The following is a 25446-nucleotide window of genomic DNA, read 5'->3' as shown; positions in this document are numbered from 1 at the left end:
ATGCATTAAGACTTGGTAACAACTCATCTGGGATTGTAAACTGCGAATCAGACAAATTTGTATCATCCAATTTCTTATCAGTGATCTGCAATAGAAATGAAAGAAAATATATAATTGTCTTATGGATTGTTATGATTTTTACATCACATAAACTGAAGTTCAATTCATTATACATACTCGATCATCGTGATGAACAATCTTCTCAGAAAGATTATAATCCAAATTTATACTTTGGAGAAGCTCATCAGGGATTAAATGTTGAGAATCAATTTCAATATTTGTTTTATCTGGATGCAAATCAGTGCACCCCTTGCAAACAAGCAAAAAAAATTAAACCAACTTCAAACAAAAATTCAGTTGTATATGTTTATACAGGACTATATTTAAAATAACATATAACTGCACAAAAAAAGTAATTACATTTGTGCACTCAGAAGAATAATCATATTTTAGTTATTTTTTTACGTTTGTACCATCCTGATTCTCATCCAAATTCTAATCAACAGTAGGACTGAATTGTTGTGGTGATGTTTCGACACCAGCATAATCCATCTGTTGTGCTTCAACCTCTGTATCTTCATGTTGTTGCTACAAGTATAATTTGAATAAACTACTATTATTTGATTTCACTTAATATGTATATACCAACCCACTAAAAATACATAGTGTTGAAAAATACATTTCTTGACACACTGCATATGTATTTTGTAATACATTTCATATGTATTTTTTGAAAATAAACTCATATATATATTTTGAATAAACTACATATGTATTTTTAGCAATATACTGCATATGTATTTTTTTACAAACTCTGAATATGTATTTATCAAAATACATTTCTTGACACACTGCATATGTATTTTGTATTACATTTTCTATATATTTTTTATATCAACTCATATGTATTTTTTGTATAAACTTCATATGTATTTTTAGCAATATACTGCATATATATTTTTTCATATACTCTGCATATGTATTTTTTTAATATTGTGAATATTATATAATAATTAAACTTTTACCTTGCTATGTTCAATTGCTTTGACCATTTTTTTGAACTTTTTCTTCACTAATTGACGAATTCGAGTAAACTCTTCACGAACTCCTTTAAACTCTTGACGAACCTGTATTCATACAAATTCAGTAAACACATATTTTTAAATGTAAAACAAACATTTGACAAAAAAAATTACCTCTTCACGGAATGCATCAAAAACTTTCTTAGAAATAAATGTTTCTTTCTTAACATGACTCTCATGCTTTGACACGGCTACTTCCTCTACATGACTATCTGCCTTTGACTGTACCTGAGGAAAAATAACCCTAGCTGTTTGCTTCCCTTCCTTCGTTTTTGAAGAAGAAGCCTGTCGTGTTGGAATTGGCTTGAATACTTGTGTCCTCGTTTACAGCAGCCTTGGCAGCACGATGAGGTGGAGTCCTCGTTTGGGTATGCGCGTCAACAATATTGACTTGCTTCTTTCCTGAAGGTTTCTTCGCTACTGGGGTTGATGAATCCACCTTCTGTTTCTTCTTTGAACGTTCGTTGATCTTCTTTGGTGGTGGATCCTAGAAGTCATCGTCCGAATCAACTGAACGTTCATCTTCAGTTACATCCTTCTGTGGTATTTCAAGCTTTGCCAGTTCCATTTCAGTTGGCTTTATGTTCTTAAATACAACCTATGAATATGTTAAAGAATATGTTAAACAATTGAAAATGAAAAAGAATATATGTATACAATACAATACAATACATATCAATGCATATATATTTGTTCACAACAAACCTTGCCATTGTCCTTGAACGTAGCATTCATCAAAAACTCATACCGTGGATGAGGTGCAATTGTCTTTCAATTTAATAATCGGAGAATCCAATTCTCAACCTTCAATGCAATCTTTGGTGGGACATTTGAACAACACTCACATAGCCACATTTGAATAGCCAGTGGCATTCCCTGAATCAAATAAAATTTGCCCTCAGCTTTCAGCCGGTTGTTCAAACTTCTAGCCAGATCTTCAAAAGATAAAGAACCCCATGGAAAATCCTTATATCTACCACTATCTACCAAATCAAAATGAACACGGGGTATAACAACAGTGTCAATGTTAGACAACACAAATGAATGTAGGAAATACAAAATTGCAAATTTCTCAGCGTCCTCATCATTGTTCTCCCCCCATACTTTCTCCGTAAATACTAGAAACAGTTGCCTTTTCTGTATAATTTCTGCCCCATTGAAATACTTTTCAATCATCCTATTTGGTACACCCTCATAAAAAATAAAGTCATACCTATTAGACACACAATTCAATCTAGTTATAATCGCAAATTCCATGGGAGTAAAACTAAGAGAGGTGCCATTAGCACAGATCATAATCCCCGAAGAAGAACTACCCTTCACCTCAAGCGTCATAACGCATCTGCACAACTGTGGTTGCACTACACACTGCTTCTTCTTCATAAAATAACCAAAAATGTTATTCTCACAAAAGTTTTTAAACTGTTCCTTGTTTAAAACTGCGCATACGCTTCCATAAATATCATTGTCACTGTACGAGCACATGTGTGATGCAAATCTTGGAAGTTTTCTGACAAAGAATATTTCGTCCCGCATCACCTATACAAATTAAAACTACCACTTCTTAATCTGTAAACAAAATTCAATCAAACAAAAAAACCATATAACATGCATATATATTTCAGATGATTAAAATGCATATGTATTTTGATCAAATCATAACTGCAACCAACACTGAAAAATACATATCAAATGTACTAAAAATACATATAGACAATAGACTGTTATGGTAGTTAAACTAAAATAACATGCATATGTATTTTGACCATATAAAAAATACAACAAACACTGAAAAATACAAATACTCAAAAATGCATATCAACTACACTAAAAATACATATAGATCAAAATTATTCAGCCGTACTAAAAATACATATCACCTATACTAGAAAAATATATATCCAAATACTATTCATGAGTAGTTAATTCAACAATATATTTTCACATAAGCCCTAAATATCATCATAACAGAAAATACATAATTACTTGAACACAAAAAAAATAATACATTTACAAACAAAAAAAATACCTCTTCCTCACTTTCTTCTTCAGATTCATCATAAGATTTGTCAACATCGTCTTCAATTTCTTTAGATTTCCTTTTCTTCTTGTACCGTTTTTTAGTTTTTGCTCCTTTGGAGAAGGAGTTTTCTTCAACCCTTTTTTTTTTTTTAAATTTTCGTCATCTGCACTTCGTTGTTGCGAAACTTCGACCTAATCTCTTTCGATCTACCAGATTTCCTCAACTGTAAAGGATTTGAAACAACAGTAACTAAATCTTCTTGAGTTAACCCAAGACTAAAAAATGGTGCATCATACACTAATTTCATATTCCTTGTACCACTGTTTATAGGTGTTTTTGCAGTGTGTTCATCCATTAAAACACAAAACCCTTAAAAATTAAATTTCCAATGAATTAAAGTAGGACAAAAAAATAAAACGCTCACATGTAAAATGCGATTAATAATTACCTTAAATATGGGAAGCAAATCCTTAGCACAGATCGTGCAAAATGCAATAAGATTGAGGAGAGAGTGATGGTTAATGACGGAAAAATAGGAAAAAGAAATTTAAATTAAGGAAAGATAAAGAAGGAGGGGTGAAAAGGGGGATTTTATCACAGTAAAAAATTTATTCGGCAAAAAATAGGGACCACTTAAAATAATGCTACATATGTTATAGAATGTAATTAGGAAAAAGTGTTGCTATTTTTTGTAATTAAGTATGTTAACATATGTATTTTTTCCATTTATTAATTCGTATCTCATACATAGCCATTTAATGTGATATTGAACTGCTTTATCATAACTGGTTTCGGCTCATTCATAATATTTGGTAATAGATAAATTTTGATTATTTCTACTTTTTAATATTCAAATTATAGACAAGAAAATCAGTTGTAGAAAACAACTTAATCGTGAGTTTGGCTAAGGTTTTTTTTTTTTTTTTTCTAAAAGTGCTTATTCCAATAATTATAAATGCGTGATTTTTGAAGACGACGCATGTTGTGGGACTACACGAAATATATTAGTTGTGAACTCTCGGGATTTGAGGGTAATCTGGTTTCACAAGATAAGAGGTTCTTCTTCGGACTCTACACATAGCGAAAGCTTTAGTACACCAAACTACTCCCTCTATTTCAAATTATCCGTCCCAAATTGAGATGACACATTGGTTAAGAAAAATAATTAATAACATGACTAGTTTACTATAGTACCCCTATTAAATGATGTTTACAATTTAATTTGAAGAAAAAAAAGTAATTAATACAAAGGGTAAAACATGGGAAAAAAATTGTCTTATCTTGATTAACAAAAAAAGACAAGTAAAATGGGACATTAAATTAGGAAATTTGGGATGGAGAAAATACTTTTTTTTTTAATTGGATCTTGTACATCTAATAGTGATTAGTGGCTAATTATATTACTTCAAATTAATCCATGTTAATATGCATTTCTGTTCCTTCTTTTTCTCCCTTTTGACTTTGCTAAAAAGGAAAAAAATCTGGATTTGGGAAAGATCCGAATCATAAGAGTTTATTATACACAATTTAATTCTAAATTTTTACAAGAAGTAATTTCCACAACTGGAATTCATGACTTTTTGATCGCATAGCAGCCTAGTGCTATTTCTTGTTGCCTCTTTGTACTTCTTCCGTCCCATATTAGTTGAACATATTTCATTTTACACGGTGATTAACAAAACATAAATAAGAAGATAATTTTACTAGTTCACACCTAAAAAAAAGATTGAAAACTTTAGAAATAAGTGTGAACACTTTTAAAAAAATTTAATTGCAAGAATAATCTGAAAGAATTTTAATTAATGCTTTCCTAATATGAAACAACTATTTTTAATAAAATGATTAATTAATATGAAACGGAGAGAGTACATTTTATGAAAAATTAAGAAAGTCAAAATGTTGGCTTATTGTTCATCATCAATAAAAAGGGATTTGAAAATTTAAAGGATTTTGGAAAACGTTTTCCAAAACCTTTAAGTCAATCAAACATGAGAAAATTAAAAAATATTTTTCAGAAAATATTTTCCTTAATACCAAACACACCCTAAGTTGTTGGGTTAATTTTTAACTTTTTTTTTTTTAAATCATACTTTAGAAACTTCACCTGCTTTTATTCTTTGATATCTCGAACTTATAACCTTTGAATTGAAAATAAATAACTTATCATCTGATCAACTCCTTATCTATTTATAATGTAGCACGTAGGAATATACTATGTATAATTGAAATATTGAACACTAATGAGAAATATTACTAGAAATTCAATTAAACATTAAAATGTGGGATAATATGGAAATAATATAATTCTTTTATATTAAAATCATTTTAATTTTACTAAATTTCTCTGATAAAAATAATACTAACATATGGTGCTTTGACTTCAAACTGCAAGTACTTTATGAAGAATTGCCTGCACATGAACAAAAACTAATTAGTATTTGTTGTCAAAAACACTAAATAATTTGAAAGACTTTATTTTATAAGTGGCTTATTATTTATTTATTTATTTTGGTATTAACTATCTGGTATCTAAAATTCACTGGATCAACTAATTGTTTTTGTGCATATTTAGCATATTTCTTAATACAAATTAATGTAGAGCTTGGACTAAAGCTATTGTGTTTGGTCGAACATATACATAACATTCTAGCACCGCCACTAGATAATGAAGTTTGAATATGATTTATGTAATACTAGATAATGAAGATGGATTTTAAGAAAAATTTTCTTTGCTTGTTTGTGTGAGACTGAAAAGTTGTTGTCATGTGATCAGGAGGTCATGAGTTCAAGCCAACAGCCTCCGACAGAAATGCAAGGTAAGGTTGGGCACAATAATACACCCTTGTAGTGGGGCCCTTCCTCAGATACCGCGCATAGAAGTAGCTTTAGTGAACCGAGCTGCCCTTCGGAAGGGGAGCCTTGGAGTAATTGGTGAAGTTGCTGCCGTGTGACCAGGAGGTCGCGGGTTCAAGCCTTGAAAACAACCTCCAACAGAAATGCAAGGTAAGGCTGCGTACAGTGCACCCTTGTGGTGGGGCCCTTCCTCACAGGGGCGGACCGACATAGGTTCAAGTGGGTTCATATGAACCCACTTCGTTGAAAAATTACACTGTATATATAAGAAGTTTTTACAAATTTAAAACGTATATATTATATATTGAACCCTTATACACAAGGAGTGCCTAGCTTAGTGGTAGCTGGTTCAATTAGTAACACAAAGGTTCTGTGTTTGAGTCCCTGCAGGGGCGTTTTATATTTTTAATTATTTTATGCAGCAGCTTTGAACCCACTTGGTGAAAAGTCTGGGTCCGCTACTGCTTCCTCGGACACCGCGCATAGCAACTGCCCTTTTTTTGTTTGTGTGAGACTGGTAAGTGAGTATAGTATTGCTATAAACAACAATAGCGCGCATAGTGTAATTCCACAAGTGGGATCTAGGGAAGGTAAGATGTACGCAGCCTACCTTTGTGGGATAAGATGTATCCGATAGACCCTCGGTTGTGTTTATTACTGCCATGATATTTGATATTCGCAACCACCCAAGTGCATTTCAGACTAAAAGAATATCATTATTCTTGGAAACTCTTAATCGCTTAGTTGGTTGACTACCTGAAAAAGGGAGTTATTCCGGAAAGTAACTTACTGGACAGGAACGGTATGATTTCAGTCCCTGATGCAGTTCATGTGATGAGATCAAAAGCCTCACTGGACGGAATTCAACGGATTGGCTGTGCCCTCTGTTGTCGACCAAGGAGATTAACTCGCGCTGAAAAAGATGTTCGAATGCCTGAAAAGGAGAGCGAATATTTGTCAGTATACCTTCAAAGATCCAAAGTTGGATGTTCGACAGACAATTTGTATTTCAAGTGCGATACACACCCGGAGGCATACATTCCGCTCATAATAGTCTGCTGTTTGGAACGAATCGTGCACACTTTTATACTCTGGAAGGCGTGATAGCACGGTCAGTCACAACGGATACACACTATTAACATAAGAACTAAGGGATCGTGTAGCAGTCGAACCTTTCATTACTGAATTGAAGTTAGTAGTCTCTTGCTCTTTAACTTCCAATCTCCTCAAGCAAACGAGGATGTATAGCTCTAAAATGGAGCAATCTGCATCGACAATTTGAAGATCACGTTGTTCAAGTTGATTCATCTCGGTGGTAGCCTAGCCGTGGAGGGTATACATTTTTATAAATGGTTTGTGAGTATGTACCATTAGGGCTTATACAACTCACAATCTCGGAGACTACTGTGTCACATAAGAGAATATGAGTGAAGAGGATATGGGAATAGCCGAAGAGGCTGAGTATCGAAGCTGGAGCCATGATGATGAGTCGACGAGTCACTGGACTGGGAGGAGAGAGGCCAAGTGAATCGATTTTGGGCCGGTAAATGTGTCCGATTAGTTTTAGCTCTAACCGAAAAATTCCTAGAAAACACTAGTCATCACAGAACAGAAAATGACATACCTTGCAACGCTTCCAACTTGGGTTGCCGTTGAATACTTGATAGAGCTGTTTTAAAATTATCGAGTGATAAGAATCCAGATTTTGGATCCATCTCGCAAACTGCAACAAACCTAGCGGAAATGACCATACGATGAGTTCTAATTTTTTAAAAAGCGAATAGATGTTTGACACAGCACAGTGAATGCATCAATTTGGTAATTAAAGGAATGGTAGACTTACAGAAATCTCAATAGATGATTAAAAGTTGAATCAGAATCGCATAATGACTCAACGATGTCTTTGAATTTGTCATCCGATAACATATTCTAACAAACGTTAAGGATAGCTTCACATCTGCTAGCAAAATAACAGATCACAATTCATCAAATCGTAGAAACTTTAATGCTTCTTTTTTCGTCTAACCAGAAAGAGATGTTTCCAAAATGTACACTCCGCCCCAGACCCCACTTTGTGGGATTATACTGGGAGTAACGAGTGAAAAGGATACAAGAAACTTTTTGTTATAAGCAGCTACATATTGAGGAGGAAGGCTCGACTCCGTTGGCAGTAGTAAACAATGCTGCAAAATTCTGATATACAGATTGTCAGTACAGATAAAATTTCTTGCGGGCGGTTAATCAGTAACCGAGGATGTAAGGAGAAGTTACCTTTGCAAGTCTTCTTGCGAAGGAGGTAGAAATAACAGCTTTCTATGCGAGAAACGAGACCTTACTCTCTTCTCTAAGAGTTGATCAGCATCCTGCACAAGAGAAGTTTCAGCTTCTCCGATGTAGCTTGCTATATGTAGTCAACGTGCATTAACGACAAGATAACTATCTCAGTAATTAGGGAACCTACCGAAGTTAATCTTGTTCATAAGCAACTCAAAACGAGTCCTGATTTTCTTTTATGTCACCCATCCCCTCTCCCCTTATTTACTATTCTTTATCTTGAGCCAGGGGTCTATTGGAAACAGCCTTTCTACTTCTTCGAAGGTAGCAGTATGGACTGTGTACATCTTACCCTCCCCAGTCCTCACTTTGTGGGAATACACTGAGTTTGTTGTTGTTGTTGTTAAGCAACTCAAAACGAGATGCTGAATATATTCTTTAAAAGGAAAAAAAAAAAGAAAAAAGAAAACGAGCTTTTGCTCGTTTGATTTTCGAGTCCCAAATACCAAAACAGTCTGGACATGATGATGTTGAGAAATGCATAGTTTATAGAGAAAAAAACAAGAGACGAAAGTATTAATGCTAGTAATAAGGAACATACCAATCTGCAACTCACACCAACGACAACAGCTTGTGATGTTACAGACTGCATTGCATCTAGCAAGCTATAGAGTAACCGCTGTTTACCCTGCAAATCACAGATACATCCAATCTTGAATAATTGACATATTTTTTCATATTTTTCTTCGTATATGAGAATCTTACCTGCGTAAAAAGATCAAACTCATCCACCACAAAGATAATGGTTTTATGTGCCAATCCACACTCCCTGGCGAGAAATTACAGTATAATAAGAACGTGCATCAGGAGAACAAAAAACTAGTAGATGTTCTCTCCGAAGATCATATAATTAAAACATTCCAGACACAAAGGAAGGAGTCTCTTCTCTTTGGTGATACGTTGACGATGATACAAAGAAAGAAATTACAAGAGATATATAGACTCACCTTAACATGGATATCACAAACTGGGAGTTATCGTCAAATGATGCCTGTTATAAGAAATACATGATGACTGTTTGATACCTTCGGTTAAAATGTAAAATGGAAATCAATATCATAACCAGAATGGACACGATACCATCTTTGAGAAAACCAATTGATTCTCTATACATAATTGCCTTGCAATTTCCTGCAAGATAAAATAACTATATCAAACAAAGGATACAGAGATCGAGGACAACATTACGGACAAATATCTAACATGAACACATACTAACACTCTTTGTTCAAAGAGGCACGTACTTTAACTTTTCCAACAATAAAAACAACAACATACCCAGTGTATTCCCACAAAATGACCTTTAAAACCCAACCGCAAACTTCAGAACTCGGGGATAATAGGTCTATCCCTCTAGAAATACACGGTGCATTATAAGTATAAACTCTTATAACGTAATTCCAACGTAAAACAAGGGAAATTGTATTCATACCTTCAAAGCACAATTATCCTCGCTGTGCAATAATCCATTAAGTTTAATCTGTAATCAACATAGCATTTACGGTCAATAAATAAGTCTCGTTTATATTTGTTCAGAAACATGTCACTGCCAAATCATATACTAAATCAGTACCACACAGATCATGTCTGGATATTCTTGCAGTAAATCCTTGATAACCATCTCTAAGATCTGGCATAAACAATAAATTACAAATGAATAACCAATCAAGTCTAAAATATCTAGCCTAATAATGAAATAAGAAAACGAAGGGCACGCAAAAATTAAATCAGTCAACAAAATAAAACATAGAAATCTAACTAACCGCAACTTTTCCGCAACCACGAGGGCCAAGAAGTAGAGCTGAGTTGTTACATGCTTCAGTTACTGAACTTGACATTATATACTTCAATTTGCTGAAAGAAATAAAAGCTAAAACCAATTACACATAAAGGGTCATGAATGAATTCTGTAAAAACTACTTTGGCTATTTGGGGTTATAAAAAGGTGAAACAACATTCAATTTGCAGTGGAAAATCAAGAAAAAATGAAAACAAAAAAGGGAGTTTTCTTTTTAACTGTAGTTGCTATCTGGGGAATCAGAGAAAATAGTGAAGATGCTAAACAACAACAAAATACACAGTGTACTCCCACATTTGTGGTCTAGGGACGGTAGAGAGTACGGAGAACTTACCCCTACCTCATAGAGTTAGAGAGATTGTTTCCGATAGAGCACCAGCTTACGTAACAGATATGGGAGCAATAACAATAACGAAATAATGCGAAATGGAGAGCATTAAACAACATATAGAAGAAAGAACAGTAACAACAACGAAATAATGCAATAATCAGAGCACAAAAAACACCAGCAACAGTCGAAATCAAAGAACAAGAAACTACAAGAATAGTGCTAATACTAGAGTAAGAAGTAAGGTCCAAGTATGACCACCAAGCCTATCCTGCTAGAAAGCGAGAGAATGCTCAACTACCAACTAAATTTCTACATTAATCTGCGACCTCCAAACTCTCCTATCTAAGGTCATTGTCCTCGACTCCTCGGTAAGCTCAAAATACGTCATATCATGTCTAATCACTTCCCCTAATACTTAGTCGGTCTGCCTCTACAGCCAAAAACTACTTTGGCCATGTGGGGTTAGAAAAAAAAAATGAAATAACATTAAACTTGGAGAGCAAAATCTTGAAAAATGAGAATCAAAATGGGAGCTTTTTTTTCTTTTTTAACATGTATTTTCTACCTAGGGGATCAGAGAAGATAACGAAATGCTAAATGCAATTACAAGTAAAGTAGCAATCTTAGTAGCTTAGTTAATCGACTACCTGAACTTTCACCTTATCGACGAAAATATGATTTCCCATTTTTTTTTTTAAAAAAATAATTACAAAGTAAAAGGTCTTGAATAGATTATAAAAAGACTACATTGGCCATTTGGGGTTCCACAAAAACACAGTTACAAATAAAGACGCAATCTTTGTAGCTCAGTTGATCGACTATATGAACTTTCACCATATTAGTTACAATTTGATTCCCCAATTCTTTTATTTTAAAAATAAAATAAAATTACAAATAAAGGGTCTTGAGTAAATTATTAAAAAGACTACTTTGGCCATTTGGGGTTCCACAACAATATAATTACATATAAAGGTGAAATCTTAGTAGCTCAGTTGGTCGACTACCTTGACTTTTACCTTATTGGTGAGAATTCGATTCACCAACTTATAAACAAAAGACATTACAAATAAAGGGTCTTGCATAAATTCTAAAAAGACTACTTAAGCCATTTGGGGTTCCACAAAAACACAATTACAAATAAAGGCGCAATCGTAGTAGCTCAGTTGGTCGACTACTTGAACTTTTACCTTATTCCTGAGAATTCGATTCACCAACTTATAAACAAAAGATATTACAAATAAAGGGTCTTGCACAAATTCTAAAAAGACTACTTAGACCATTTGGTAGCTCAGTTGGTAGACTACCAAGACTTTTACCTTATTGGTGAGAATTCGATTCACCAACTTATAAACAAAAGATATTACAAACAAGGGGTCTTGCATAAATCCTAAAAAGACTACTTTGGCCATTTGGGGTTGCATAAAATGAACTAAAAATCAATAGAGAGAGAGAGCAAATCTTGAAAAAATGACAATAAAAATGGGATTTTTGCTTCTTTTTTTTTTCTTTAATTTACCTGTAATTGCTATCAGGGGAATCAGATAAAATGGTGAAGATGTAATTGGGATTGCAAAGTCTTGTTCTTAGTAGAATCTGAGCTTCTTCTGCTGGATTTTCAACATCCATTTTTGCTAGATTTTCTACACAAGAAAAAATTGGCGGGAAAAAAGAGAGTGAAGGAACTTTTTTTATGTGTTGTGGAAAGATATTTGGGCCTTGGACCTTGGGCCTTTTTGTGAAGTGAAGGCCTTGTTAATCATGGGTTTTGGGCTTTGACCCCTTTTGTGATAACTATTTAATAAATGACCATTTACGGAATTTTATATCGCCGTTAGAGGTGGTAGAATTAGTCCATGCAATCATATTTCGCTTAATAAGAAAAGTAACACATATCAAAATAGATTTAAAAGGAGGAAACAAAAAGTAATGGAGATATCACGAATAATAAGAAGAATATTTTGAAGCATGGAGAGAAAAGGAACAATAACCACAATAACATAAAACAATAATCGAGTAACAATATGTAATAGCAAAAGTGTTAATACTGCTAGTAGCAAAGCGAAATCCAGCTCTCGGACAACCAGATGACACTCAACTACCTGCTAACATGCCATCGTACTTTGCTATTTTCATAACTTACTACTTAAGTTCATATCGTTAGTAAGTTGAAAATGCATCGTGTTGACTAATTCTAACCTGCCATTGTACTTCGCTCCTTCCACAACTTACTACTTAAGTTCATATCGTTAGTAAGCTGAAAATGCATCATGTGTTGACCAATTTCTTCTTTCCGATACTTTACTACCAATATCTCACACATTCTCGTTGAGATATGCATAACTCCGGTTCTAATCATTTCAATCTCACTTATTTTCTACTTTATACCAAAACATGTGACCATTAATTTTCTTGAAATAAATTCCCTATACAATTTATACTTGATATTCAGCAAAGCTTATTATTTAGGGTAATCAAGGATCCGAAAATATCTTTTTGTTAAAGGACCAGTTGGAACCAATCATCACCTCAGCCAAAAAATTCAGACACCTTTCTTCTGAGGAAAAGAACCCCCAAAAAAATGGGAAGTTCAAGTGCTCTATTGACTCAAACTCATTGTTTTAAATGTTTAAATTCAAGAACTTCACTAAATATCAATCCAACAAGGCCAAGATTGAATCTTTCTAGCAGAAAGTACATGAAAAAGTTCAGTAGACTTGTTGTTTGTTCTGCTGTTGAAGATTCTATGGAGAAACAGAGAGAAATCAGTGGTGCAAATTCTAGTAGTCCTGGTTCAGCTGTTGAAGATAGGCCTGGTAAGAATTTTTAATGATTAATATGTAAAAGATTGAATTTTTATTGATTTTTTGAGTTTTCTGATATGAGTATTTTGTATAAAGGTTTAGCAGTTGAATGGGTTGTTGATTAAGCTAATTATGTTTCTTTGTTGCTGATTTTCTTGATTTTCTGATATGGGTAATTTGTATAAAGGTTTAGCAGTTAAATGGGTTGTTAATTAAGCTAATTGAGTTTCTGATATGGGTATTTTGTATAAAGGTTTAGCAGTTAAATGGGTTGTTAATAGGCTAATTATGTTTCTTTGTTGCTGGTTTTCTTGAGTTTGTGATATGGATATTTAGTATAAAGTATTGAACTTTAGTGGTTTTCTTGAGTTTCTGATATGGGTATTTTGTATAAAGTATTGAACTTCAGTGGTTTTCTTGAGTTTTTCATATGGGTATTATGTATGTACTAGTTAATTGGGTTGTTCCTATAGCTAATTATGTTTCTTTATTGCTATGTTTCTCTATTGCTGGGTTTCTTGAGTTTCTGATATGGGTTGGTGTAATAGTTAATTAGGTTGGACCTTTAGCTAGTTATGTTTCTTTGTTGCTGTAAGTGTTCTGGAAGGGCTTGTTTTATGATTTTCCATTGTCATATCTAATCATTCTTATTCCTGAGCCGGGGTCTATCGGAAACAGCCTCTCTACTTAAGCTGAGGTAGTGGTATAGACTGCGTACACTTTACCCTCTCTAGACCCCACTTTGTGAGAATACACTGGGGTATGTTGTTGTTGTATATCTAATCATTCTTATGTATTATAGAGATGATTGCTCTGATTGGTAGGACTATACATGGAGATCTTGGCGAGATATGGGTTTTAGGGTACTAGGACTTGGCATATCCTTGTATTATATGAATTGAGTTAAGTAGTTGAATATATTAAGAATTACAGCTGTTGAACTTTTGGATCTGTTATCCTACCTATGAGTTCACTAGTTTTCTGTGGTTGTTAGTTGTTACTTAATTTCGCTAAGCTCTTTCAGCTGACATTAAGCTCATACGGAGATCTCCACAACTTCCCCGTTAACTTTATTAACCTTAAACCCTTTAATCCACTACGCGTCTATCGAAATTTTCAGCATCCCGCTTTAATGCTTCCATCACTAACAGGAAATGGAAAGGAGAAGAGGATTTTCTGTCTCAAATCTCTGATGGCGCTAGGAGTTCCTTCAACTGTGCTTTTTTCCCCTTTCTGTTCTTTTTGATAAGTAAGGGCCGTATTATTACATATGTTCTTCCTAGCATAAAGAAAGTGCTGGGAGGGTGTAGCTACAGAATACAAAAATTCAATTCGTTTCAGTGTTTGTAATGAGTCGAGGAAGCCTATTAAGGTTTCTGCTTTATCTACGTCAGTTGTGTTAAACCAGAAGGCTAAGAAGATGCATTTGTACTTGAGTCTAACTACGGCTTCCTTTTCCCAAAAGACCTATTGTTTTTTTCTATCGACAGTCCAGCGAAGTAGCTCCAGGGATAGTTGTCGATAATGTGCTGTTTTGTTGAGTCCCTCACCCCCCGAACCAGCATTGTAATAGCTTTTCGCAAGAGTTTCTTTAACAATTCTTTTATTTCTTTCGTTCCATGTTTCCACGGGAGCACCTGAGGGGTCATTACCCTGTATTAATAGGGTTAACTAAATTGCTGATAGAAATTCGCATATCTGTTGTTGTTGACTGGAATATGATGCACCTTGTAAATCATTTAAATTGCTTCCCTTGTCCCAAGTTCAATAGTGCGAGTATGCATATCTTTTTTCTATGAAAATGTGAGAAAATGTGCACGTTCTTCACTTCTTTGTCATTATATAACCACTTATCTTCTTTTAATCGTTGTGGAGAAGTAAATTTCCTTAAAGGGAAACCCAGTGTACTAGAACTCCCGCTATGCACGATGTCTGGGAAGGACCGGACCACAAGAGTCTTTTATACGCAGTCTTACCCTGCATTTCTGGCGGAGGCTATTTCCACGGCTTAAACCCGTGACCTGCTGCCACATGAAAACAACTTTACCAGTTACTCCATGGCTCTTCTTCAAAGAAGTAAATTTCCCTAACATCGTAATATGTATATATGTATGTTAATGATTTTGGCAAGAGCAAAGTGTTATGCCGTGCCAATGTGAGAGTGTTGCATAGGGAGCAAACAAGGAGAAAATTGAACTGTCTGATGTCTGCTGAAAACAATATCTTCATATTTCCTTCTTTTCAGGAAAGAATCTACACAAAATTGTTAGTTTACTAGTTTCCTTTCGTATACACACGTTGCTTATTTTGTGGGCATACAGTCCTCTTTGCACTATTTAACACTTCTATGATGCCAGTCTCCAGAACAGCACCTTTATTGTACATAAAATCGATCAAATTCTATTCTCTTTCTTCATTATGCTACTTCATCTGAGGTTGTGGTATGGTCTGCGTACACTCTACCCTCCCCAAACCCCACTATGTGGGAATACACTAGGTATGTTGTTGTCTTCGTTGTTCTATATTGGTGATTGTTCATGACTGTATGTTTTTTTTTCATGTATTTAGATAGTAGTAATGCATTTTTTTAAATCAAGAAGATTGTAATAATGCATCTATTTCTTAAATTCAGATGTCGGTGATGGCTCAAGCGAGAGTGTATTTAAGAATGTTGGATCAGATAGTGAAGGGAACACCGTTTATGATTTCCTTTACCCTAGTAAAGAGCTCCTACCAGATGATAAAGAAATGACCTTATTAGATCATTTGGAGGAGTTACGCCAGAGGCTTTTCGTGTCTGTTTTGGCCGTTGGTGCTGCTATAGTGGGATGTTTTGCTTTCTCAAAAGAAATTATCTTGATTCTTGAAGCCCCTGTGCTAGCACAAGGTGTTCGATTTTTGCAACTAGGTCCAGGAGAGTTCTTTTTCACCACTTTAAAGGTAAGAATGTATCTAAAGTTAAATCTCCTTTGCTACTCATTCCTGTGACCATTTGACTACAATGAAATTTATTTTGTAGCCGTAGTATGGTAGCTTAGGGTTTAGCCGTAGATATCTATCACTGTTGTTGTCTACTGTGTTTTGACTATAGCATTATTTTGTGGCTGATTATTGTCTTTCTGTGGCGGATTAGTTGTCATATTTTCTTCACTATTTTCCTCTTCCTTGTACCTGGATGTGCTACACTTGAGCCGAGGGTCTTCCGGTAAGGTCTGCGTACACTTTACCCTCCCCTAACCTCACTTGTCGGATTTTACTGGGTATTTTTGTGTTGAAATTTATTTCGTAAACTAGGTGGAGATTTCTTGTGTTCAAGTCCTCTTTAAGGGTTAAAAATTTCTTCTTTTATGTCTGATATCTGGCTTATATTATGTTTTAACTCGAGGGATTTTTAGTACTGAAGTGCTCGTTTTGTTTTTTCTCTCTCCCTTTGTGTTGTTAATCTTTTATTACTGAAGTATTAAGTTGGCATTTCTGATTCTTAACTCTATACAACAACAACGTACCTAGTGTATTCCCACCTAGTGGGGTCTGAGGAGGGTAAATTATACGCAATCCAGACCACCACCTCCGAAGAAGTAGAGAGGTTGTTTCCGATAGACCCCCGGTTCAAGACAAAAAGATTGTAAATACAGTCATAATAAAACATGAGACAAGATGGAATTACAGAAAATACGGCACCCACAAAGCAGTGCTATAAACTACCAAACCCCCCCCCCCCCCCCCCCCCCCCTGCCAACCTATGTGCAAAGTTCTACAACTACTAGCAAGGTTACCCCAAAGTGCAACTACTTGCATGCTACGACTCACCCACTCGCATTAACCTTCTACCCTAATTCGTGCTCTCCATACGTTCCTATCTAGGTTACCCAAGGGACTTGTCTTAAAGTAATTGCTTACAAGCTAATGAGCTTTATTCATTCATGGAACGTCTAAATGCTTCTAATATATCGAGGAACCTAATGATTAACTAAATATGTTGAACCTTGAGAATGGTCACAACTTCTTCTTTTTTTTTCGACTTTGACATTGGAGTTCTTACTACTATGGCATGTTGACCTTAGTAACGATATCGTTCACACTTTTGATGTAGGTTTCAGGATATAGTGGCCTTCTCTTAGGAGCTCCGGTGATTCTCTACGAGATCATAGCCTTTGTTCTTCCTGGTTTAACAATGTCAGAAAGAAGATTCCTGGCACCAATTGTCCTTGGATCATCTGTGCTTTTTTACGCTGGCATTGTTTTCTCACACTTGGTTCTCACTCCGGCAGCTTTGAATTTCTTTGTTAATTATGCAGAAGGGGCTGTGGAATCTTTTTGGTCCATTGATCAATACTTCGAATTTGTGCTTGTACTCATGTTCAGCACAGGATTGTCTTTCCAGGTTTGGCTCGTGCTCTTCCCTTTTTTGTATGAGTATATATAAGAACACGCCGCATGAAAGACAGTTTAGCGAGATGAAATTTAATTTTTCGATCTAGAGGTTCACTTTCGTGTTCTTGGTTGGCTTGACTTACAACTACTGCTTGCTTAAAAGCACGTTGGCCATAATTGAACAATATTTTGGGTTGAAAATAGAAGTGAGTATTCAAAATTTTAAGCACCCAAAGGTGTGGCCTAGTGGTCGATGAAATGAGTGAAAATCATGGTTCAAATCCAGTAGAGACGAAAAATGTTTAGGCCATTTCTTCCCATCTCGTATGCTTTGATGGACAAAGTTACCTAGTACATGTGCTGGTGGGAGGTAATAAGTACTCGGTGGAATAGAGGTGCACTTAGATTGGCTCAAACACCACTGTTATGAACTAAAAAAAAGTTAGAATGATAAATTTTAGCGGTGAGCCAGTCAAATATAGCAATGGTCTCCAACCTAGTGAAAATGTTTGTGAATCCATCGGCAGCGACTCTTACCACTGCAACGTAGGCACTCAAGCCTTGGAGCTGATCTGTGATGATTACACCCGGAAATCGGCCAGTCCTCATGATATCCAAATTGCTTTAATCCAATGAACAATTCTATAATGCATCTCTTTTACAGGTTCCTGTCATTCAACTGCTTCTGGGACAAACTGGTCTTGTGTCGGGAGATCAAATGCTGTCGATTTGGAGATACGTGGTGGTAGGTGCTGTCGTTGCTGCTGCAGTGCTTACACCATCAACTGATCCCCTTACTCAATTACTTCTAGCTGGTCCCCTTTTGGGTCTTTACTTGGGTGGAGCATGGATGGTTAAGCTTTCTGGGCGATGAACGATAACGCTTCTGTTCTTTGCATCAATATACCAAGAACTACTAGTAGAATATGATCATTCATAGGGATATATGATCTGTTTTTTGAATATCATGTACTATGGACACTGTCCAATGTCTATAATTAGTTGCTTAGTTTGACACTCCATTCCCAAAGTCATTTTATTGGATCTTTTCACTAATATATGAAAGAGAATAGTCATGGTTTTGCATTATATATGCTTTCTGGCCTGTAGAGTTGCATACACACTACCCCTCTAGACCCGACTTGTGGGACTACACTAGGTATGTTGTTGTAAACGCTCCGACCTTAGAAGTGTAAAAGGTAAAAACATATCAGAGACGAAAAAAACAATTTGTGAATCTTATTTAGGGTGCTGTAACTTATCCATCAAACACTCTTGGATGAACATTTGTGTGAAATTCAACTATGATGATCAAAAGACCAGCAAAGGCGAAGCCAGGATTTCAATTAAGGGGGTTCAATATTCGAAGAAAATCTAGCCGAAGGAGGTTTAACACTTACTATAAATAATAAAAATAATTTTAACCGTGTATAAATGGTGTATTTTTCCGTCGAAGAGGGTTCGGCCGATCCCCCTAACAAGACCTGGCTTATAGTCTAACCTCTCTAAAACAACATCGTCAGCAAAATGTTGTTATAAAAAGAGTATGTAATAATATCACATAACATGAAAAATCAGTTCTAAAGAAAAGTTGGTCGTTACAGTAACATGATGTTATAGAAAGGTCAAACAGTAATTTCATATAACTCTATATTCATTTAATGGCATGTAAGGCCACAAAAACCAAAATCACATCCAGATAAATGCAATAACTTTTTACTTAATGCTCATAGCTACAAAACTAAGTTCATTCAAAAGCATCAATTTCTACTCTCATTTCCCTTTTCCCTTTACTAAAATTACGAAATCGCAAGGTTTTCTATCTTGGCTGCTGTTTCAGTTGCATCTGATTGATCTAATTCAGCTTCCAGTTGTTTCAACGAACTCCGCAAACCAGTGCATGCTTTACCAAAGTCTTCAGAACAACCTTCAAGTTTTTCCAGTTCTACCAATATTTCATCAGTAGAACGCGATATCTTCTCTATAGCAGCCTTAAATGCAGAAATTTCTTGTGGAGGATAAAGAGAAGCTCCAAGTTCGTCAACTTGCAGGCCGATTTCTTGAGAAAGTTTCAATAGTCTCTCTAGAGAGGGTACAAAAGTAGCAGTATCTGCAGAACTTTCCTGCTTAAGCAAGCTTGTAATGGAGCGAATAAGTTCTTTAATGACTAAAAGGGTTGCAGACACCACATCAGTAGCCAAACGAGCAATTTTCATTTCCTCCGGAGAAAGATCATCGCCTAGATCACCTGCAAATGAATCATCACTATCCTGGGATTTGCTTTCTCCTTCGGCAGAGTCTTGAGCAGTAGATTCATCTCCTACATCAGATGATGCTGGCTTCAGTTCGTTCATTTCACGAAGTACATCCTTCATGGAGACAGCAACTTGTGTCATTGCTCGACCTATAGCAGTAATATTTGTGGCTGGAGTCTTCTTAAGAGCAGAACAAGCTTCCCAGACAGTGCCTACCAACTGTGGGATTGATAACTTATGTTTTTTGTCGTTAGAACCTGCACGTCCATTTTGGGCAGCAAACATAGTAGGTCATTAGATGTATAACTGTTAAAGAAAACGCAAGGACTAGATGCAGAAGATACATGTGATGAATGAACCTTTAAAAGCAATATGCCACAAGTAGAGCAGACGATAAGTGAAACGAAGAGATTGAACAGCAGTAACTACAAAAAAAAATGTTTTAACTTTGAATAGCATGCAGAAAACCATATAAACTGAAGATAATGCATGCTGCGACCAGCTTGCTAAGCATGTTATACAAGCTCGCACACACATAAGAGAGAGACCTGTCTTTAGTGCTCTCTTATATACACTTTCATTTGCTCCCTGACTAATAACTAATGAGCTTTTTAACATTGTGAATAAATATCTATCAGGTTTTTGATAACTAAAAACGATAATGTTCCTTTACCATTTGATGTCTTTGACGAACTGGCAGTTATCCAAGTCAAATACTCATATCAGAAAGTGAGTCATACTTTCCCAACAATGAAGGAATAGGGACCACTTGGTAGAGAAAAACTGTTCGCCACAAGAAATATTTTCATCGGAAGATGATTAAAAGAAACTATTGCCTAAATCTTTTTACTGGGAGAGATGGAGAGAGGGTGGGGCATGGGTTGGGGGGAAGGTAGTATTTGTTAAAAATTAAAAAACAGAGAAAAAAATATATAAAAATAATTGTAGTGGAAAGTAACTTATCCCTATGAAATTAAGGTGTTTCCGCTGTATAAAGTATTCCCCGGAGAACATTTCCATAACTTTTTCCCAACCACACACTGAAAAGTGATTTCATGAAGGACCATATTTTATGTCTTCACAATAGGAGCCGTAGTTGTTAGCTAATTGTAAAAAACATAAACTACACAATATTTTGGATGAAAAAATCTTAAGCTGACAACAACAACATACCCAGTATATTCCCACAAAGTGGAGTCTATTCTTAAGCTGACGAAAATGAAATAATTTCCGCCCTTAAGGCTGTAGATCTATACTTAAACTGTAAGTAATTATTTAATATTGCTGTTTTACTATTCTGTGTTCTGCACCTGGCACATCAATAACTCTCCTTCCCCTCCTCCCCACCGTTCCACAGGAAAAGAAGTATTGTAGAAAATATGTTTTTCATCGGTACTTTTTACAATGGAGGACTACCTACTTCTTCAGACGATTTTGTGCGATTATAAAAATTCTCTCTTTTGGGAGGGGGGTGTATTGGAAGAAAGAGCCTCTTTCTTTCCCTTCAGCCGTTTTGTCATTTATTTTTGCAAGATATACCATTAACTGATTTACGTCTGCCACCATTTTCTAATTTTTTGGGGAGTAAATGTTTCACACATGCGGTGTTTATGCATTTTGAGATTTTGATGAAGCACCTCAGCAGAACATTGACACAAATTTGGATGTTTACTGTTAGGTAACTATCAATAGCGTTGGGGAAATAAGCTCTTTCGCTAAACTTAGATCATTTGGCTCATAAGTTCAACATGCTATCCCAGATTAGGCAAGAACATTATGACTTTTTAGGAATTACGTAAGGTTTTCAAAATAGGACAAGTAACTAACAGGTCTAGTGGCTCAGTCGTTGGGTAAAACTATCTATGTCCTGCCTTTTATACTCTTCTCTATTTTCTTTATAAAACTATAACATGTGACAGAAACGAGGGATTATACTGGTTAATCCCCGTTTGCTTAAGAAAAGATTGAAGTGGATAAAGCAGATGCGTGACATGCATAAACTGAGAAAAGATAAACACTGTTGTAAAGCAATATGATAACTTTCTTCCATTTGAGATACATTATACTTTCTAACATTGTGTATTTGTATGCGTTTCATATGTTCATGGACTTGGGCTGAGCCGAGATAAATAGAGGGAGAGAATACCATATGAAGACACGGACTCTTTCATTAACATGAAACTGCTATCAACAACTTGTTTAATGGACGCATGAATGCAGGAAGACAGGGTAGGTCCTGCGCCCACTGTACTCGAGTGGGAGAGCAAAAGGAGCCCTTGCAACATATTAAAATACGAAGCCATGTTCTCCTCGAGTGCTTTAACCTCTGGAGCTTCTCCAGTCCAAAGCATTCCGACTGCACCAGAATGAAAGTAAACTGTCAATTACCAACAATATCTGGTAGGCAAATGCCTGAAACTTATTATCGCCCGGTTAGTCAGCAATTGGAAACCCCTTGACCCTCTCTAAAAATCAAAAGAAAAACAAAGGAAAGAACAGAATACAGGGACACACAAAGCCAAACAGTTCTCTAAGTTCGACTTTTTCACTAGTACAAGTATATTTCTAAAACATTCAAGGGAAACTTATCAGCTTCTTCTGTTTGTATTTTGCAATGGACCTCTAGATATCAATACTTGGAATTGCATGTACATAGTCGAAGACCAAAAAACACTATTATTATCTTAGTTTTAAAGGCAAATCCGACGTACCTAATATTTCTCTGGAAAGTGAAGCGTTATATATACTCCGACAGCTTTTTTATTTTTAAAGAAATGTCCAGCTTGCAAATTTGCTCTTGATGTTTCTCAAAATTTAATATTTTTTTCCTTCTGTAGTAATAAACTCTTCTGTCTCTCCCTTTTTTTTTTTTACGAGAAAAGTAATGTAAGTATTCATCAGCTGGTATCAATAACATTCCCAGAGTATTTTCCCACAAAGTGGGTTCTGTGGAGGGTAAAGTATACGCAATCCACACCACTACCTCAAAGGTGAGGTGTAGAAGTTGTTTCCGACAGACCCTCGACTCAAAGACAAAACACGGTCTAGAAAAAAATGTAATAGAGGTACAAAACACAATAGAAAGTAACACAACAGCAAACAGTAACGGAACAATACTAACACAAAATAATACGATTACCAATCTACCCAAAATAAAATATATCAACAAAAATCCAATAACAAGAAACTGCAAGCGTAGTACTACTAGTCTACTACTACTAATAAGGACAGCACTCCTACCAACTAGCATCGACGCACTCCTACCTCCTAACCTTCAATCCTAATTCATGTCCGTCACACCTTCATATCTAAGGTCATGTCCGCGGTAAGTTGCAACTATGTCATATCCTACCTAATCACCTCTCTCCAATATTTCTTTGGTCTATCGCTACCACTCCTGAATCCATCCAAAGCCAGCCTCTCGCATCTCCGCACTGGGACATCCGTGTATCTCCTCATCACATGTCCGAACCATCTCAACCTCACTTTCCCATCTTGCCTTCCAACGAAATCACTCCCAACTTATCTCGGATATCCTCATTTTCAATCCTATCTCTCCTAGTAAACTCACACGTCCATCACAACATCCTCATTCCAGCCACCTTGATCCTATGAATGTGAAAATTCTTGACTGGCCAACACTCCTCTCAAACGACATAGTTGGTCTAACCACCACTCTATAGAACTTGCCCTTAAGTTTAAGAGGCACCTTCTTATCGCACAATACTCCAAAAGCGACCCTCCATTTCATCCACCCTGCACTAACACAGTAAGTAACATCCTCGTCAATCCCTCCATTTCCCCCGTATAATAGACCCAAGATATTTGAAACTACCTCTCTTTTCCATAACTTCATCAAGTTAACTCTCGAAATACGAAACATGATAATTAATTTAGGACAAAAGGGAGCATAAAAATTAGAACTTCGAGAGGTAAAGCTACATAATAAAAGAGAGAAAAGAAAATTGACCCATAGTGGCTTGTTTATAAAGATGTTCACCCATTTGAATAACCTCTTTCCAGCTCCCCTTTTCAAGAGATGAAGATGCTGTCTGATTCAATGCCTACAACAACAACAACAAAAAAAGATAAAATTCCATAAATGTGGATAAATATAATGTTGCACTGGTTTGGTGGTCGATGAAGTCGACGAGAACCATAAGCTCTAAGATTCAATTTTCAATGGAGGCAAAAACACTAGGTGATTTCTTCCTATCTATCCTAGGCTCATACTTAAGAGTTACATGATATTTGTTGCCGGTGAGAGGTAGCAGCTATCCCGTGTAATTAGTTAAGGTGCACAAAAGTTGACCTGGACACTACGAATATAAAATAAATAGAGTAAAGCATCTAGTACTTCACAGGTGTTCTATTACCCTAAACTAAATTTTAATGTATTTTTATCAATTTCTTAACTGACGTGACACCTTTTGTCAGTTTTTTTAGCTGACATAACACCTTTAACGTGACCTTAGTTTATGAAATAAAAGAGCCACATCAGCACAAAAGGGTGACACCTGTGAAGTTGGAGTGTGTCGTAGCAATTTTAGCCATAATTCAGAGGTACTGGATGCTTATATAGAAAGATAATTGAAAATGGTAAGAAGAAAGTATGAATTAATTGATTAATTAACCTGAAGAGTTTCATGAATGGTGTTGAGATGCTCATTGAGAGCTCCATTTAATTGCTCTTTCTCTCTTTTCCCCATTTTCTTTTTTTTTTCTCTCCCCTAAAACCCTATGTAAAATTGTGGAGATAGAAGAAGAAAAAGAACTATGACTCTTGAAAACGACGCCGTGTGGGTTAGTTTCTTGTTTTTTTGTTTAGCGTGGGGGTGGGGGTGAGTGGGCGTGGGAGTGGGAGTGGGGGTGGGTGTTGTTCAATGTTCGATACCTGCATTGAAACCCGATTAATCGAGGTTTGTGCCAAATAGAGACTTAATTTCTATTTGATGTCCGTTATCTGAATTGAAATTCGATTGATCGGGGTTCGGGGCAAATAGAGACCCAAGTGATAGCACTTTTTATAAAGGATATTTCTAGGGCCGAGATCGAATAGCTGATTAAGAAATGAATAACTCATCCTCCACTGCATTACATCATTGCGTGGTTAGGTAATAGGTTGTTTGTGTTTTTTTTTTCGATTTCCTATTTAGGGTTTGTATCTGAATTGAAACCCGACTGATCGGGGTTCGCGCCAAATAGAGACCCAAGTGGTACCACTTACTATCAAGGATATTTCTAGGATCGAGACTGAAGTATTTGGTTCCGAAATGAACAACTCATCCACTACATTGCATCATTACGTGGTTAGTTTCTTTTTCTTTTTTTTTCGATTTCCTATTTAGGATTTATATCTAAATTGAAACCCGGCTAATAGGAGTTCGTGACAAATAGAAACCCAAGTGATAGCACTTTCTACCAAGGATATTTCCCGTAATCAGAATAGAGACTGAAGTATCTAGTTAAGAAATGAATAACTCATCCACTACATTGCATCCTTACGTGGTTAGTTTCTTTATCTTTTTTTTTTCGATTTTCTATTTAAGGTTTGTATTTGAATTGAAATCCAATTAATCGGGATTTGCGCCAAAT

The 25446-nt window shown here is 35.7% G+C and overlaps 4 protein-coding genes across 5 annotated transcripts in view; 1 reads left to right on the top strand and 3 right to left on the bottom strand.

Annotated features, from left to right (window-relative positions):
- The window catches only part of LOC124888575, a 4293-nt gene extending 1675 nt beyond the window's left edge, over positions 1 to 2618 (bottom strand). The window contains exons 1-5 of the mRNA XM_047399252.1: positions 1887 to 2618; positions 1615 to 1680; positions 1411 to 1569; positions 1311 to 1367; positions 1026 to 1127 (exon numbers count right to left, since the gene is read on the bottom strand). Of these exons, the coding sequence (XP_047255208.1) occupies positions 1026 to 1127; positions 1311 to 1367; positions 1411 to 1569; positions 1615 to 1680; positions 1887 to 2618 (1116 nt within the window). The remainder of the gene's footprint in view (positions 1 to 1025; positions 1128 to 1310; positions 1368 to 1410; positions 1570 to 1614; positions 1681 to 1886) is intronic.
- A 2697-nt stretch (positions 2619 to 5315) lies between these two features.
- Positions 5316 to 12087, bottom strand: LOC107846913 (origin of replication complex subunit 4). The gene is made up of 16 exons (XM_016691185.2): positions 11938 to 12087; positions 10056 to 10146; positions 9866 to 9922; positions 9725 to 9772; positions 9373 to 9423; positions 9240 to 9283; positions 8998 to 9061; positions 8834 to 8920; positions 8230 to 8321; positions 8070 to 8151; positions 7802 to 7887; positions 7583 to 7692; positions 7131 to 7223; positions 6985 to 7049; positions 6749 to 6892; positions 5316 to 5515 (listed from the first exon to the last, which is right to left on the bottom strand). Exons 1-16 carry the CDS (start codon positions 12045 to 12047, stop codon positions 5486 to 5488), a joined length of 1254 nt encoding a protein of 417 aa, XP_016546671.1. The 5' UTR covers positions 12048 to 12087; the 3' UTR covers positions 5316 to 5485.
- A 601-nt stretch (positions 12088 to 12688) lies between these two features.
- LOC107847388 (sec-independent protein translocase protein TATC, chloroplastic) lies at positions 12689 to 18685 on the top strand. Its single transcript, XM_016691595.2, has 4 exons — positions 12689 to 13234; positions 15855 to 16162; positions 17316 to 17606; positions 18261 to 18685. The coding sequence occupies exons 1-4, from the start codon at positions 13000 to 13002 to the stop codon at positions 18468 to 18470; spliced, it is 1044 nt and encodes a 347-aa protein (XP_016547081.1). The 5' UTR covers positions 12689 to 12999; the 3' UTR covers positions 18471 to 18685.
- A 509-nt stretch (positions 18686 to 19194) lies between these two features.
- On the bottom strand, positions 19195 to 24853 carry LOC107847387. Of its 2 annotated transcripts, none has more exons than XM_016691593.2 (4): positions 24486 to 24853; positions 23822 to 23915; positions 21998 to 22207; positions 19195 to 20108 (listed from the first exon to the last, which is right to left on the bottom strand). In XM_016691593.2, the coding sequence occupies exons 1-4, from the start codon at positions 24558 to 24560 to the stop codon at positions 19396 to 19398; spliced, it is 1092 nt and encodes a 363-aa protein (XP_016547079.2). In that variant the 5' UTR covers positions 24561 to 24853; the 3' UTR covers positions 19195 to 19395. The 2 variants fall into 2 exon arrangements, with proteins under 2 accessions (XP_016547079.2, XP_016547080.2); XM_016691594.2 differs by having other exon boundaries at positions 23852 to 23915; positions 24486 to 24641.
- Positions 24854 to 25446: the final 593 nt, after the last annotated feature.

This window comes from Capsicum annuum, chromosome 11 (assembly GCF_002878395.1).
Source record: "Capsicum annuum cultivar UCD-10X-F1 chromosome 11, UCD10Xv1.1, whole genome shotgun sequence".
In the NCBI taxonomy this organism is placed as follows: Eukaryota; Viridiplantae; Streptophyta; class Magnoliopsida; order Solanales; family Solanaceae; genus Capsicum; species Capsicum annuum.
This window is presented reverse-complemented; position numbering and strand designations above follow the sequence as displayed.

What these genes read in the sequence shown, in the direction of transcription:
- LOC107846913 (XM_016691185.2), bottom strand. Translation starts at nt 12,047, where the DNA reads ATGGATGTTGAAAATCCAGCAGAAGAAGCTCAGATTCTACTAAGAACA. An exon ending in TTTGTGATATCCATGTTAAG is followed by an intron (nt 9,062 to 9,239) that starts GTGAGTCTATAT and finishes ATTTCTCGCCAG; the next exon opens with GGAGTGTGGATTGGCACATA. An exon ending in AATCATCTATTGAGATTTCT is followed by an intron (nt 7,693 to 7,801) that starts GTAAGTCTACCA and finishes CATTTCCGCTAG; the next exon opens with GTTTGTTGCAGTTTGCGAGA.
- LOC107847388 (XM_016691595.2), top strand. Translation starts at nt 13,000, where the DNA reads ATGGGAAGTTCAAGTGCTCTATTGACTCAAACTCATTGTTTTAAATGT. An exon ending in TCTTTTTCACCACTTTAAAG is followed by an intron (nt 16,163 to 17,315) that starts GTAAGAATGTAT and finishes CTTTTGATGTAG; the next exon opens with GTTTCAGGATATAGTGGCCT. An exon ending in GCACAGGATTGTCTTTCCAG is followed by an intron (nt 17,607 to 18,260) that starts GTTTGGCTCGTG and finishes TCTCTTTTACAG; the next exon opens with GTTCCTGTCATTCAACTGCT.
- LOC107847387 (XM_016691593.2), bottom strand. Translation starts at nt 24,560, where the DNA reads ATGGGGAAAAGAGAGAAAGAGCAATTAAATGGAGCTCTCAATGAGCAT. An exon ending in CCATTCATGAAACTCTTCAG is followed by an intron (nt 23,916 to 24,485) that starts GTTAATTAATCA and finishes TTGTTGTTGTAG; the next exon opens with GCATTGAATCAGACAGCATC. An exon ending in TTATAAACAAGCCACTATGG is followed by an intron (nt 22,208 to 23,821) that starts GTCAATTTTCTT and finishes ATTCTGGTGCAG; the next exon opens with TCGGAATGCTTTGGACTGGA.